The following is a 16,615-nucleotide window of genomic DNA, read 5'->3' as shown; positions in this document are numbered from 1 at the left end:
CGTAAGTGCATCAGTCTGTAGCCGTGAAGTGCTTTGAAAGGCTGGTCATGGCTCACATCAACACCATTATCCCTGAAACCCTAAGACCACTCCAATTCACATACCGCACCAACAGATCCACAGATGATGCAGCCTCTCACTCCACACTGCCCTTTCCCACTGGGCAAAAGGAGCAGCTATGTGAGAATGCTGTTCATTGACTACAGCTAGCGTTCAACACCATAGTGCCCTTAATGCTCATCACTAAGCTAAAGACCCTGGGACTAAATACCTCCTCTGCAACTGATCCTGGACTTCCTGACGGGCCGCCTCCAGGTGGTAAGGGTAGGAACAACACATCTGCCCACACTGATCCTCAACACGGTGACCCCTCAGGGGTGGTGCTCAGTCCTCTCCGTACTTCCTGTCACTCATGACTGCATGGCCACACACTCCAACACCATCATTAAGTTTGCAGATGACACAAAGTAGTGGTAGGCCTGATCACCAACAACGATGGAGACAGCCTATAGGGAGGAGGTCAGAGAACTGGCCATGTGTGCCAGGACAACAACCTCTCCTCAAAATGATCAAGACAAAGGAGTAATTGCGTACTACAGGAAAAGGAGGCCTGAGCGCCCCTATTCACATCGACGGGCTGTAGTGGACAAGGTTGAGAGCTTCAATTCCTTGGTGTCCACATCAACAACAAACTGTCATGGTCAAAACACCCAAGACAGTCGTGAAGAGGGCACGACCAAGCTATTCCCCCTCAGGAGACTGAAAGATTTGGCATGGGCCTCAGATCCTTAAAAAGATCTACAGCTGCACCATCGAGAGCATCCTGACTGTTGCATCACTGCCTGGAATGAACACAAGGCACTACAGAGGGTAGTGCGTCCAGCCAGTATACATCACTGGGCCAGATTCCTGCCTTCCCCTGACACCACCTCCATACCAGGTGGTGTCAGGGAAGGCCCTAAAAATTGTCAAAGACTCCCAGCCACCCTAGTCTATAGACTGTTTGTTGCACATCTGCAAGAATGTACCGGACGCCCAAGTCAGGCCAATAAATGGGTATTTATCAGAACTTTATCCTGCAAGTCATCCAGACTCAGTCACACCAGCTAAATTAACAGTGGCTATTAGTTTTTTTACCCAACCTATTTGCCATTGCACCGCACCCCTCCCCCCCCCACCCACCGCCGCTGCTACTCTCTGTTATTATCTATGCATGGTCACGTAACTCTACCTACATGTTCATATTACCTCAATTTCCTCGACAACCGTGCCCGCACAGTGAGCTCTGTATTCAGTACCCCTGTAATATAGCCTCGCTAATTTTTATGTACTGCTGCGCTTTAATTAATTTTTTACTTTTATTTTTTACTATCAATTATTTTACTTACTTATTTTTTCTTAACTGGCATTGTTGGTTAAGGGCTTGTAGTAAAGCATTTCACTTCGTTGTATTTGCGTGCATGTACTAACTTAAAGTAGATTGTGACTATATGGGCTAAGGTGCTTTGGGACTCAAATCATCACTTGGGTGACGTTGATTACAGTTGATGTCTGAGTAGCAAAGGTTTTTTTTCCAACACTTTTCAAACAACAGTTGAAAAGGTTCTCTTAAAAAAAAAAATCTTTCCTTAACCAATTTTTTCCTCCACAGGAGACCTTCTCCTGATGTACATTTAGCAGGCTCTACGCTGACACCCTTTTTGTACACAAGAGCACTTTTGTGCAAGTTGAAAAATTGTAGGCGCACACAAAATACATAGAAAGCAGCCATGAAATATATGTAAAGCTCGATATTCCAAAACTGCCTTGGTGCAGACAGCTAAATATTTAGGGCGCAGTATGTGAGGAAAAATGGTTCCCGCTCTGTTAGCCAAACTACTTTGCTTTATTTTTACTGCTAACTTACAAATAGGAAGAGCATGTAGGCTACTGCTCGTTAATAATGACATATGGCATGTATGAACACAGACCTACTGTCTGTAAATAATGTCATATGGCTATGCAGAACAAGGCCTACTGTCTTTTAATAATGACATAATGGCTCAGAACAAGGCCTATCTGTCTGTTAATAATGACATATGGCTACAGTGGAACAAGGCCTGACTGTCTGTTAATAATGACATTATGGCTATGTAGAACAGACCACGTCTGTTATAATGAAGCATCTGGCTATGCAGACAAGGCCTACTGTCTGTTAATGAAATGACATATGGCTATGTAAACAAGCCTACTGTCTGTTAATAAGACATATTGGCTAAGTAGAACGAAGGCCTACTGTCTGTTACTAATGACATATGCTATGTAGAACTAGGCCTACTGTATGTTAATAATGACATAAGGGGGGGGGGGGGGGGGGGGGGGGGGGGGGGGGGGGGGGGGGGGGGGGGGGGGGGGGGGGGGGGGGGGGGGGGGGGGGGGGTGGCTATGTAGAACAAGCCTACTGTCCTGTTTAATAAAATGACCATATGGCTATGTAGAACAAGACTTCCTTTTATTTTCTCCAGCCAATTTATTTGATGATTGAACCATTCAACCTGTCTTTTAAGTAGACCGGTCTGGTACTCAACCTGTCTGTCTAGTAGACTGCAACCTGTCCTTCTAGTAGTACTCAACCTGTCTTCGTAGTAGGCCGTTCTGACTCAACCGTCTTTCTAGTAGGCCGTTCTGTACTCAACTGTCTTCTAAGTTGAGATGAACATGCCATAGCTACAACATCTGAAGGTAAGAGGGAAATAGCTAGCCAAGTAGCTATTAGCGAGCTAGTTCTTAGCTCTGGTCCTGGGCATTACGTGTGGCATTATGCMGCAAGAGCCTTCTTCAATGGCCTGAATCKTTCAATTCATCCATCAATGATTTTTTCCCAGACGATGTTGTTTATTGACTGGCTTCAATATAGCTACTTTAAGTAAATATGTTGCTGAAGTGCTGACGAAGTGCTATATCTACCGCCACACTAGCTCATGCGAATGCGCTGGATCTGCAATATGGGCTGCATCCGACGTAGGCCCTTGGACCAGAGGTAGTTAAAGCAAACATTTCTGGTGTTTTCAAAAGCAAACACTTTTGTCTCATTTATGCTCACAGTTAACTGGCTAACGTTAACTATTAAGATCTACGTATCTAGTTTACTAACTAGATATCTAATCACAGCATTAGTTAGCCTGACAGTTTAAGACACCTGCCTAATCTCAAATGGGTCTGTTGTTGTTTCAAAGCTAGCTAACATTAGTAGCTAGCAAGAATGTATTTGTTTCTCAACAAGYTCGATAGTTACATATTTTCTCWTCRTGACCTWTWTCTCATRGCTCAGGGTTGTCATCTCACTGTCAACAGACATCAACTTCATTTCCCACTACTACAGGGTATCAAAGTCAAGTGGTTTATCTAGCTAGTTAGATCAACACTAGCCCGTAATGACTCTCTGTTCCATTACATTACACGTAAGAGTCATTGGAGGAAGACGTCTTCTGTAGGGGGGAGTTTTGTTAAGAGCCCTGACCCTCGGGCTGGACATTAACACGCATTGCTTGCGGTATGGTTTTGGTTTTGAATGCACAATGACTTTACCTTTCATATCGGCGAGAAATCATGTTAAATTGATACACACCTTTAATAGGGTTAGTGTTCCAACGGACATTTCTGCATGTTACAGCAAATGAGCTACCTAGTGTACCCCAAACACGTGTTTAGCGTAACTCGGGAAGTGTAGCAGAAGTGTAGTTTTGTTGGATGGAAGCCGAGGCGCCCGTAGCTGTACAGATCTGTGCAACACTGCTCGTGTTTTAAAAATGTATTTAAGGGATTATTTCTCGCTGATGAAATATTGACGTTTCTAAACGTTAAAACACAGAGTTGGGATTGTAGTTCACATTTTCCATTGACCGTAAATGTATATTCAGTGCAGTGATCAATAGTAGTGCACTATATAGGGAATAGGGTGCCATTTGAGACACACTGTTTATGTAGGTGCAGCAGCAGCCCTCACCCTCCCTATCTGTGAGCTGACTAGCGGAGCTCAATGGTGCTGCTGGATACAATTCCCTGGATCAGTTTACACTGGCTGATTGACTGACTGGCTCATTGACAGACTGGCTGACTGACTGACTGGCTCGTTGACTGACTGGCTGACTGGTGGTGTTGTGTAGGCTTTGTCCAGGCTACTGTTTCCACTCCAATAGCCTCAACAACAATAAAACAACTAAGACGGAGGTAGAGAGTAGGCCTTTTGAGCCTAGAATAACTGATATTACAGGCACGCAAGAGACTAAATAATAATAGTTAACTTTGAGGTTATTTAACAGATTCTTATTGAATTGGCTCACGTAATGGGGAAAGTGTGTTTGTGTACTGTAAGATGCAGCTAGTCTGTCAGTGGGGAGTTAAGTAGGTAGCTAGTTAGACCTGCGTTATAGATTACCCCGGGACCTTGATCTCTATGCCATTCTCTCCTTGTCCCAAAATGGCACCCTAGGGCTCACCCTGGTCAGAAGTAGTGCACTAGGGAATAAGGCACCATTTGTGATGCTCCCTCTGGCCTTGAAGGTGAAGGTCCTCTACTCTCCTTTCGAAGTGTGCAGTCATACACTCCCCTTACTGAGTAAACGGTTTCTGTTGCAAAACGTTTTGAAACAAGCCAAACTTTTTGCTACGGTCTGCGACTAATGAATACACCCCAGGTTAGTCCATCCTTAATGCACAACAAATAACACGTTGGCAAGCTTTACTCCTGATAAGGCCTGAAACAGTCTTGATTTAACATGTTGCTTACTGGGCCGTTAAGATCTGATACTTAGTAATAATATAATATAGCCTTGCGTGCGTCTACACCTGCATTGCTTGCTGTTTGGGGTTTTAGGCTGGGTTTCTGTACAGCACTTCGAGATATTAGCTGATGTACGAAGGGCTATATAAAATAAACTTGATTTGATTAATAATATATTCCATTTAGCAGACCCTTTTATCCATAGTGGCTTAAAGTAGTCCATGCATACATTCTCATATGGGTAACCCCAGTGGGAACCTACACACCTGTTATATCTAGGACCACTTCAGCCTATAAAACACCCATTCCTCTGAGGATAAGACTGAACATAGTCAATCTCAGAGTTAACAACCAAATCTCGCTGCTGCTGTTTGTGCCAAACATATTTTGTGTGCAGTTCCTGTTTAGTGAGAGCACAAAGTCACGCATGGGGAAGTCAATGACACACAGGCTGCATTCAAAATGGCATCCTGTTCACCTAATAGTGCACATACTTTTGACACCGGTCCACATAAATAGTGCACTTGGGTAGTAGTGCATCACGTCTGTAGCCGTGAAGTGCTTTGAAAGGCTGGTCATGGCTCACATCAACACCATTATCCCTGAAACCCTAGACCCACTCCAATTCACATACCGCACCAACAGATCCACAGATGATGCAGCCTCTCACTCCACACTGCCCTTTCCCACCTGGGCAAAAAGGAGCAGCTATGTGAGAATGCTGTTCATGACTACACTCAGCGTTCAACACCATAGTGCCCTTAATGCTCATCACTAAGCTAAGAGCCTTAGGACTAAATACCTCTCCTCTGCAACTGATCCTGGACTTCCTGACGGGCCGCCTCCAGTGGAAGGGTAGGTACAACACATCTCCACACTGATCCTCAACACGGTGACCCCTCAGGGGTATGTGCTCAGTCCTCTCCTGTACTTCCTGTTCACTCATGACTGCATGCCATACACAACTCCAACACCATCATTAAGTTTGCAGATGACACAACAGTGGTAGGCCTGATCACCAACAACGATGAGACAGCCTATAGGGAGGAGGTCAGAGAACTGGCCATGTTGTGCCAGGACAACAACCTCTCCCTCAAAATGATCAAGACAAAGAGCTGATTGCGTACTACAGAAAAGGAGGGCTGAGTACGCCCCTATTCACATCGACGGGCTGTAGTGAACAGGTTGAGAGCTTCAAATTCCTTGGTGTCCACATCAACAACAAACTGTCATGGTCAAAACACACCAAGACAGTCGTGAAGAGGGCACGACAAAAGCTATTCCCCCTCAGGAGACTGAAAAGATTTGGCATGGGCCTCAGATCCTTAAAAAGATCTACAGCTGCACCATCGAGAGCATCCTGACTGGTCGCATCACTGCCTGGTATGAACACAAGGCACTACAGAGAGTAGTGCGTACAGCCCAGTACATCACTGGGGCCAAGCTTCCTGCCTTCCCCTGACACCACCTCCATACCAGTGGTGTCAGGGGAAGGCCCTAAAAATTGTCAAAGACTCCAGCCACCCTAGTTATAGACGTTTGTGCCAAGTTGAAAAATGTAGGCGCACACAAATACATTTAGTAGCACAATGAAATATATTTAGGTATTTCCAAAATGTCTTGGTGCAAGGTGCTCCTAGGATAGAATTCCAGGTCACGCAGCAAATATTTAGGCGCATATGTGAGTAAAATAGTCTTTCTTTGCTTTATTTGTTACTGCTAACTTACAATAGGAAGAGCGTGTAGGCCTACTGTCTGTTAATAAAGAATATGGCTATGTAGAACAAGGCCTACTGTCTGTTAATAATGACATATGGCTATGTAGAACAAGGCCTACTGTCTGTTAATAAAGACATATGGCTATGTAGAACAAGGCCTACTGTCTGCTAATAATGACATATGGCTATGTAGAACAAGGCCTACTGTCTGTTAATAATGTCATATGGCTATGTGGAACAGGCTTACTGTCTGTTAATAATGACATATGGCTATGTAGAACAAGCCTACTGTCTGTTAATAATGACATATGGCTATGTAGAACAAGGCCTACTGTCTGTTAATAATGACATATGGCTATGTAGAACAAGCCTACTGTCTGTTAATAATGACATATGGCTATGTGGAACAAGACCTTCCTTTTATTTTTCTCCCACCACCACATTTATTTGATTGAACATTCAACCTGTCTTCTAGTAGTACTCAACCTGTCTTCTAGTAAGGCCGTTCTGACTCAACCCGTCTTCTAGTAGCCTACGTACTCACTCTTCTAGTAGGCCGTTCTGTACTCAACCTGTCTTCTAGTAGGCCGTTCTTTACTCAACCTGTCTTCTAGTAGGCCGTTCTGTACTCAACCTTCCTAGTAGGCCGTTCTGTACTCAACCTGTCTTCTAGTAGCCGTTCTGTACTCAACCTGTCTTCTAGTAGACCGTTCTGTACTCAACCTGTCTTTCTAGTAGACCGTTCTGTACTCAACCTGTCTTCTAGTAGGCCGTTCTGCTACTCAACCTGTCTTCTAGTAGCCGTTCTGTACTCAACCTGTCTTCTAGTAGGCCGTTCTGTACTCAACCTGTCTTCTAGTAGGCCGTTCTGTACTCAACCTGTCTTCTAGTATAGGCCGTTCTGTACTCAACCTGTCCTCTAGTAGTACTCAACCTGTCTGTGTTTCTCTCTCCAGATCTATGAGGCCTTCAGCCAGGAGAGCTCTCCCATGGAACAGGAAGTGATGCCCATATACTCCTCCTCCCCCCTCCCCCGCTGGACGACGAATCAGGGGAGAGACGGATGACGAGTTTGGGGATTTCTCTGGGGTGTGGCAATGCCATCCAACCAGCCGTGTCCCTCCACAACAGACCCCGCCTCCCCCACCCCATCAACAGTCGCTTTAGTGTTAGTAACTCCTCCTCTTTCGCCGGAACTACCCATAGCAACGAATCTCGAAACAGTTCAGAGCAGCTGACGACCTGAAGAAGCCACGGCGCCGGTGGTGACCAATCACAGCCCGCTAATACTGGACCTCAGAGGTTGCAGGTTCGGCCGGTGTTGGAGGTCAAAGCAGCCCTGTCATTGCAACCTCCCTGACCTCCCTCTCACTAATGGGTTTACCAAGCGGCACACCAGGGGACCATGTCTGCAGGTAACAACTTTAGTCCCATAGGGCTGTCATGGATTGTTAGTGAGGTTTTTTTTGATTGTTTTTTATTCCTCAATCATTTTTAATATGTACTGTTGTACTCAAATGGCTGAGGCATCTCTATATGTATTTTAAATACGTTCCAATAAAATGTACACATTAATTCACCACACGTCTGTACCGCTGGCCTGTGCTCCCCCAGCCAGGAGCAGGGGTTTGCAGACTTTCTTGCGTTCGCCGAGCCAGAAGATGGAGCTGGAGCCCTGGTGCTGCGGCTTCACTCACAGTACGGAGCACAGGAAGGACGGCAGGATGGAAGGGACAAACCTAACCAACGGTTTCTGCAATGCACACTCGGTCCAGAAGGACATAGAGCAGCGGGCCAGAATAGAGCCTGCGGCCTGACTCTCATGTTTAGCACAGCAAGGGGACAGGACTGCACTGGAGTCCAGCAACACTGTGAGCTAAGGGGCCACCCTCAAGACTCTGCCTCTTAGCCACCACGGGATCTCTGTGCTAGGGGTGAGGGGCTGGGGAGCCTGGGAGAGGCACCCAGCATCAACAGGGATAGCATGCTTACACAGGACCCAGAACTGGAGGGAGAGGGGGATGAGGAGGAAGATAAGGAGAGCGAAACAGAGGACAGTGTCTCTCCTCTCCCACCACAGTCAGTGGTCATGAGTGAGGAGTTTTCCTCCTTTGGTGAGGCTGTGTCGTCAGACGCTTTGAGGAGTTTGGGGACCTTGGCGAGATGTCTTCACTCCCTCGTCAATAGGGGAGGAGGAGAGAGAAGAGGAGGTGCAGCGGAGTGACCTCAGGGAGGAGACCGAGACAAAGATGGTGGAGGAAAGAGGAAGAAAGGACTTTGGAAACTTCAGGGATGCTGATCCTCCCTAGCCAGGAGGACTTTGCTGACTTCAACCAATCAGAGTCCAGGACACAGGAGGGCTTTGGTGACTTTGACCAGGACTATTCTGAGGACCCAGGTCCGACCCAGGCGTGTGGGGAGGAGGTTGGACAGGGAGACCTTCCCCTCAGCGACAGCTTTGCAGACTTCCACTCTGCTCCCCTGGAGGGGCAGGGTGAGAGGGAGGAGGGCTGGGGGCGTATGGGGACCAGAGAGGTCTGTCGGAGGGGGAGACCTGGGCAGAGTTTGGAGAGGAGGATAGAGCCAGGCGGACAGAAGAGGCAGAGGAGAAGAAGGGGGGAGAGAGTTTTCAGAGGGTGCTGCTGTACGAAGGGACAGTCTGCAGGTGAGTGGTCCTCTGAGTTAGTAGAGTGGATTTATATTGCGTAACGCCGGAGAGACAGTCCCAGCTCTGACACCTCACATTTTCCTCAACACGGCCAACACACAATTTATACCGGTGTGATGAATGGTCAGCTGCCGCATGCTCAAATGTAAAGTGATAGAACGTTGGGATTCCCAACAGGATTCTCCAGGATCTGGATAACGAGGCATCCTACAGTACTTAGTTGTCCCACGTCTGGTAGAAATCCACTCTGACATTTGTAGTTTGTTTGTCATAATTCTGCCCAGATGGTTTTTATTATTGTATCAATAGATTGTCACTGCAGTTAGCCTAGAGGTTGCTCCTAGAGGTTGCTCCTAGAGGTTGCTCCAGAGGTTGTTCCTAGAGGCTGTTCCTAGAGGTTGCTCCTAGAGGTTGCTCCTAGAGGTTGCTCCTAGAGGTTGCTCCTAGAGGTTGCTCCTAGAGGCTGCTCCCTAGAGGCTGCTCCCTAGAGGCTGCTCCCTAGAGGCTGCTCCCTAGAGGCTGCTCCTAGAGGCAGCTCCCTAGAGGCAGCTCCCTAGAGCAGCTCCCTAGAGGTTTTCCTAGAGGTTGCTCCTAGAGGTTGTTCACACTAAAATGAGTTTGCTGAATAAGACAGTTCCTGCCAGACTTCAGTTTGCTCAAAATTAGGTAGATGGACATAGTTAGTTAAAAATCTTCCCATGAATTTGTTTTGATTACAATGTAGTAGACTGCTCTGTACTAGATCTCAAACAAGCCCTGTCTCTCCCATTCAGGCCTCCCTGTCTATCCGGCTACAGAAGAGTCCTACAGACCAGCTTCCCTGCATGGCAGTCCCAGAACTGGATCAGGAGAGGGAGGAGACTGGGGTGGAGGGGGAGGAGACTGGTGGAGCGGAGGAGACTATGGAGGAGGAGGAGGAGACGGGGATGGAGAGGACAGTGGGTTGAGGTGTTGAATGTACTCAGCCTCAGGGCTCTGCTAGAGACTCTAGACACACAGCCTGAGGAAGAGGAGACGAAGGGGCTCAACCACACTACACACTGGTGAGAGATCCTCTAGTGATGATGATGAGGATGATGATTCAGTGGAATAACAGCAGATAGCATTGGAGGCTGACCAAAGCACTACTCTGCTGTATGTGACCGCCTCCTTGTTTGCTTTACCCAGGGTTCCTAGGGGCGCGTGGCGGCAGCCTCAGGACCTCCACGATGCCGTGGGCCTGGGATTCCAGTGGGGCGGTTCCCATAGCAACAGGGCCCTGCTCCGTTGTCTGGGGATGGACACCAGGAACATGGTAACGGCCTCTTTTCAGTTTAAAGCCACACTCTGTAATTATGTGAATGGCTCCATGCGTAGCAGAGTGAGCCACAGCCTCCTCAACAGAATAACAGCACATGTAAACAAACAGTAAGAAAATGGATGGCTGGCATTTCACATGACTTTATAACATCCACATATATAGTGCTCAATGAAGGACTTTCCATTAGAGAAACATAACTAAATAAAACATGAAGCCATCTGTCTTTGACAACAACAACATCAACGATGTAGTAAGTCATGTGTCTGTCTGTCCGTAAGCCCCTCCCTCCCCATAATTCCATATTGTACATCATCTACTGTAAATGTGTCTATATATCCCCTTTACTATGTAGAAGTGTTCTGTTGTTGCTGTATCTATAGTGTACATACTGTATGTGGATTATATGTCAATTCTTCATCTATAACATAATGTTATTCTGTCTGTATATTCTGTTTATTTTGTGTAAAAGCAGCACCGTTTCACCAGCTTGAATTCCTGCTACATGTAAAGTTACTTGGTGATTTCTGATTCTGTCTCTCCTCCACAGTTGTTCACTGGTCAGAGAAAGCAGCCTGTCATMGTTCCTGTGTTTGCAGCCAGCCTGGTGAGTGGACTGATGGAGATACTGTACTGTGTCCGAAATGGAACCCTGTTCCCTGTATAGTGCACTACTTTAGACCAGGGCCCATATGGACACAGTCCATGGTGGCCCTAGTTCCATTTCTGTCCCTAGATCCTCCCCCTAAGCATGTGTACCAGTCAGTTTGTTCTGTCATGCCACTCCTTGTTATGCCAAACATGACCAGGAATTGACATGATAGCACAAACAGATCTGGGACCAGGCTACCTTCCCTTAGCCTTGWATGCTGATAGCCCCTTAATGTTCACAGATCTACAACTACTGGGTAGGTGTAAAGCAATAAGATGATGACTTGGCAGTCGGCCATATTGCTTTCTCCCTCTCCAAACCTTTCATCATGTGACATGTATTCCAAGTGTCTTGTGCCAAGTGTTATCATGGTGACCTCTTTCTTTCTCTGCCTCTCCCTTTCCCCTTCACCTTTTATTCCCTATCGCTCTCCCATCTCTCTCTTTCCCCGTCATCCCCCCTCTCTCCCCTCTCTCTCTCTCGCCCTCTCCCCTCTTTTCTCTCTCAGGGAATGTTAGAGGCCCACCAAAGAGCCACTGAGAGCAGCTTCAGCTGCGGAGAAGACTGCTGCACACAAGCACTTCCTGGGTCACAGGAAACCACCACCACCTCGTCAATAAAAGGTACAGAAACAGGTGTAGGGAGAAGTTGTCCTAGATGCTGATATGTGGGTCCATTTAANGGTTTGAATGCTGACCCTGTATATAGTATGGTATTGAACTGACCTGTAATAGTAGATGGTATTGGAACTGACCCTGTATATAGTATGGTATTGAAACTGACCTGTATATAGTATGGTATTGAACTGACCTGATATTAGTATGGTATTTGAACTGAACGCTGTATATAGTATGGGTATTGAACTGACGCCTGTATATAGTATGGCATTAACTGACTGTATATGTATGGTACTCGATACTGACCCATGTATATAGTATGGTATTGGAAACCTTGACTTATATACGTATGGTATTGAACTGACCACTGTAATTAGTAATGGTATTTGAACTGACGCTGTATATAGTATTATTGGAACTGACCCTGTATATAGTATGGTATAGACGTGTAAGTGTTGACTGACCGTATATAGTATGGTATTGAACTGACGCTGTATACTAGTATGTGTACCGTATATAGAAGACTGACTGCCTGTATATACGTCATGATGAACTATTTATGTACTGACTGCCCTGTATATATTGGTACTTCAACTGACCTGTATATAGTTGGTACATGAAAGCTGACCCTGTATATAGTATAGTATTGAACTGACCGCTGTAATACTAGTATGGTATTGAACTGACCGCTGTTATATAGTAATGGTATTGAAGCTGACGCTGTAATATATGTATGTATTGAACTGACCCTGTATATGTAATGGTATTGAACTGACCCGTATATGTGGATTATGAACCTGTATATGTATGTAGCTGACGGCTCATATGTATGGTATTGAACTGACCCTGTATATAGTATCGGTCATTGAACTGACCCTGGTAATGGTATGGTATTGAACTGACCTGTGTATGACTGGTTGTATATAGTCATGGTATTAACACGACCCTGTATATAGTATGGCTAGAACTGACCCTGTATAATTAGTATGGTGCATTGAACTGACCTGTATGATAGTAATGGTATTGAAGCTGACCTGTAATATAGTAATGGTATTAATACGCTGGAATATGAACTGACCCGTATAATAGTTATGGTATTAAACTAGACCAGGTGGTAACTGCCCTGTAATATGAGCGAATGACACAAGTACTGTATTGACTGACCCTGTAATATAGTTAATGGTATTGAACTACCGATATTGCACCTCCGTTGATATAGGTATGGTATTGACTGACCCTGTATATAGTATGGTATTGAACTGCCCGTTATGAGTAATGGTATTAACTGAACCTGTATATAGTAATGGTATTGCAACTGACCCTGTATATAGGTATGGTATTGGAACTGAAACCCTGTATATATAGGTATGGTATTGAACACTGACCCTGTATATAGTATGGTATTGAATGACCCTGTATATAGTAGATGACTACCTGTTATGAATACTGAACCCTGTTATAATAGTATGGTCATTGAACTGACCCTGTATATGTATGGTATTTGAACTGACCTGTATATAGTATTGGTATATTGAACTGAACCTGTTGAGAGGAGACTGTATATAGTATGATATTGAAACTACCCTGGTATATAGTTATGGTATTGAACTGACCCTGTATATAGTCTGGTATTGAACTGACCCTTGTATATAGATGGTATTGACTGAACCTGTATATAGTATGGTATTAACTGACCCTGTAATAGTTATGGTAGCTGAACTGACCTGTATATGTATGGTACTTAACTGACCGCTGTATATAGTATGGTATTGAACTGATCCTGTAGTATATATGGGTATTTAACTGACCTGGTATTGTATTGTACTGAACTGACCCTGTATATGTATGTATTGAACTGACCCTGTATATAGTATAGTCGCTGCCTTTAATATGTACTGACTGACACTGTATATAGTTGGTTATTGAAACTGACCCTGTTATATAGTATGGTAGTTGAACTTGACACCTGTAATATAGTATGGTATTAAACTGACGCCTTGTATTAGTATGGTACTTGAACTGACATGTATAAGGTATGGTATTGGAACTGACCCTGTATATAGTATGGTCATTGAAGACCCTGTATATAGTATGGTATTACCTGACCTGGTTATATAGTATAGGTGTTGAACTGACCATGTATATAGTATGGTATTGAACTGACCCTGTATATAGTATGGTATATGAACTGACCTGTATATAGTATGTATTTGAACTGACCTGTATTGTAGTTGTATTGAACTGACCTTTGTATATAGTATGGTACTGAACTGACCCTGTATATTAGTAGGTATTGAAACTGACGCCATGTGTAATGGTATTGAACTGCCTGTATATAGTATGGTATTGAACATGACCTGTATATAGTTGGTACTGAATGACCTGTTATAGTATGGTATTGAACTGACCTGTATATAGTATGGTACTGACCTGACGCATGTATATGTATGGTATTCGAACTGACCCTGTATATAGTAATGGTAATTGAACTGACCTGTATATTAGTATGGTATTGAACTGACCCTGTATGTAGTATAGTATTGGAACTGACCTAGTAATTAAGTATGGATGAACTGACCTGTATAAGTATGGTAATCGGAACTGACGCCTGTTGTATGGTATTGAACTGACCCTGTATTAGTATGGTATTGAACCTGACCCTGTAATATAATAGTATTTGGAACTGACCCTGTATATAGTATGGTATTCGAACTGACCCCTGTATATAGTAGGTAAATTAAACTGACACTGTATTAGTATCGGTATTAAACGACCCTGTAGATAGTGATGGTTAATTGAACTGACGCCTGTATATAGTATGGTATTGAACTGACCCTGTATATAGAATATGGTCTGAACTGACCCTGTATATGTATGGTATTAAAACTGACCTTTATAAGTATGGTACTGAACTGACCCTGTATATGGTATGGTATTGAACTGACCCTGTATATGGTATGGTATTGAACTACCTGTAAATATGGTATGGTATTTGAACTGACCGCTGTAATATAGTATGGATTGAACTGACCTGATATATGGGTTGGTATTGACTGACCCTGTATATGGTATGGTATTGAACTGACCTGTATATAGTCTGGTAATTAGGACCTGTATATAGTATGGTACTGAACTGACCTGTAAATATAGTACTGGTGTTTGACTGACCCTGTATATAGTAATGGTATTGACGACCCTGTATTAGATTGGTATTAAACTGCCCTGTATATAGTATAGGTATTAAACAGACCCTATATAGAATGGTATGAATGACCCTGTATATAGTATGGTATTGAAAGACGCTGTATATAGTATGGTATTGAGATGACCCTGTATATAGTATGGTATTAAATGCCCTGTATATAGTATGGTATTAACTGACCTGTATATGGTATGGTTTGACTGACCCTGTATATAGTATGGTATTGAACTGACCTGTATAATTAGTATGGTATTGAACTGACCTGTATATAGTATGGTATTGACTGACCCTGTATATAGTATAGTATCTGAACTGACCTGTATAATGTATGGTAATTGAACTGACCCTGTATATGTTATGGTATGAACTGACCCTGTATATAGTATGGTTATTGAACTGACCTGTATATAGTATGGTATTGGAACTGACCCTGTATTATAGTATAGTATGACTTGACCCTGTATATAGTACTGGTATTGGAACAGGGGGGGGGGGGGGGGGTGGGGGGGGGGGGGGGGGGGGGGAAAAGGGGGGGGGGGGGGGGGGGGGGGGAAGGGGGGGGGGGGGGGGGGGGGGGGGGGGGGGGGGGGGGGAGGGGGGGGGGGTGACCCTGTATATAGTATGGTATTGAACTGACCTGTTATAGTATGGTATTGAAACTGACCTGTATATAGTAATGGTATTGAACTGACCTGTAAATAGTATGTCTCGAATGACGCCTGTATATAGTATGGTATTTAAACTGACCCTGTATATAGTATGGTATTGAACTGATCCTGTATCTAGTATGGTATTTACGACCCTGTATATAGTATGGTAACTGAACTGACCTGTATATAGTATGGTATGAACTGACCCGTATATAGTATCGGTATTCAAACTGAACTGTTATATAGTCTGGTATTAAACTGGACCTGTATATAGTATGGTATTGAACTGACCTGTATATAGTAGGTACTGAACTGGACCCTGTATATTAGTATGGTACTGAACTGAACTGTATATAGTATTGGGTATTGAACTGATGTACATAGTAATGGTATTGAACTGACTGTATATAGTATGGTATTAAACTGACGCTGGCGTATATAGTATGGTTGTTGAACTGACCATGTATATAGTATGGTATTGAACTGAACCCTGTATATAGTATGGTCTTGAACTGACCTGTATATAGTATGGTATTGAACGACCCTGTATGTAGTCATAGTATTGAACTGGACTTTGTATATAAGTATGGTACGAATGACCTGTTATAAGTATGGTATTGAACTGACCCTGTGTTGGTATCTGAACTGACCCTGTATATAGTATGGTATTGAACTGACGCTGTAATATAGTATGTACTGAACTGACCCTGTATATAGTATGGTATTGAACTGACCCTTATATAGTATGTACTTGACTGACCATGTATATTAGTATGGTATTGAACTGACCCTGTATATAGTATGGTATTTGAACTGACCCTGTATTAGTATGGTATTGAACTGACCTGTTGTAGTATAGTATTGCACTGACCTTGTTATATAGTAGGTACTGAACTGACCTGTATATAGTATGGGTTTGGAACTGACACTGTGTATGGTATTTGAACTGACCTGTAATACTAGTTATGGTATTGATGAGCCTGTTATAGTATAGTATTGAACTGACCCTGTAATATGTAATGGTATTGAACTGACCTGTATAGGGTAGT

The 16,615-nt window shown here is 44.1% G+C and overlaps 1 protein-coding gene and 1 long non-coding RNA gene across 2 annotated transcripts in view; both read left to right on the top strand.

Moving 5' to 3' along the window:
* The window catches only part of LOC139024795 (uncharacterized), an 8,874-nt gene extending 977 nt beyond the window's left edge, over positions 1-7,897 (top strand). The window contains exons 2-3 of the long non-coding RNA XR_011476154.1: positions 2,687-2,721; positions 7,437-7,897. This is a non-coding gene — a long non-coding RNA (uncharacterized lncRNA). The remainder of the gene's footprint in view (positions 1-2,686; positions 2,722-7,436) is intronic.
* An 875-nt stretch (positions 7,898-8,772) lies between these two features.
* Positions 8,773-11,761, top strand: LOC112072325 (aftiphilin). Its single transcript, XM_070439743.1, has 6 exons — positions 8,773-8,904; positions 8,982-9,145; positions 9,922-10,191; positions 10,316-10,442; positions 10,996-11,052; positions 11,606-11,761. The coding sequence occupies exons 1-6, from the start codon at positions 8,773-8,775 to the stop codon at positions 11,759-11,761; spliced, it is 906 nt and encodes a 301-aa protein (XP_070295844.1).
* Positions 11,762-16,615: the final 4,854 nt, after the last annotated feature.

Source organism: Salvelinus sp. IW2-2015, unplaced genomic scaffold (genome assembly GCF_002910315.2).
Source record: "Salvelinus sp. IW2-2015 unplaced genomic scaffold, ASM291031v2 Un_scaffold1890, whole genome shotgun sequence".
Classification (NCBI taxonomy): domain Eukaryota; kingdom Metazoa; phylum Chordata; class Actinopteri; order Salmoniformes; family Salmonidae; genus Salvelinus; species Salvelinus sp. IW2-2015.
This window is presented reverse-complemented; position numbering and strand designations above follow the sequence as displayed.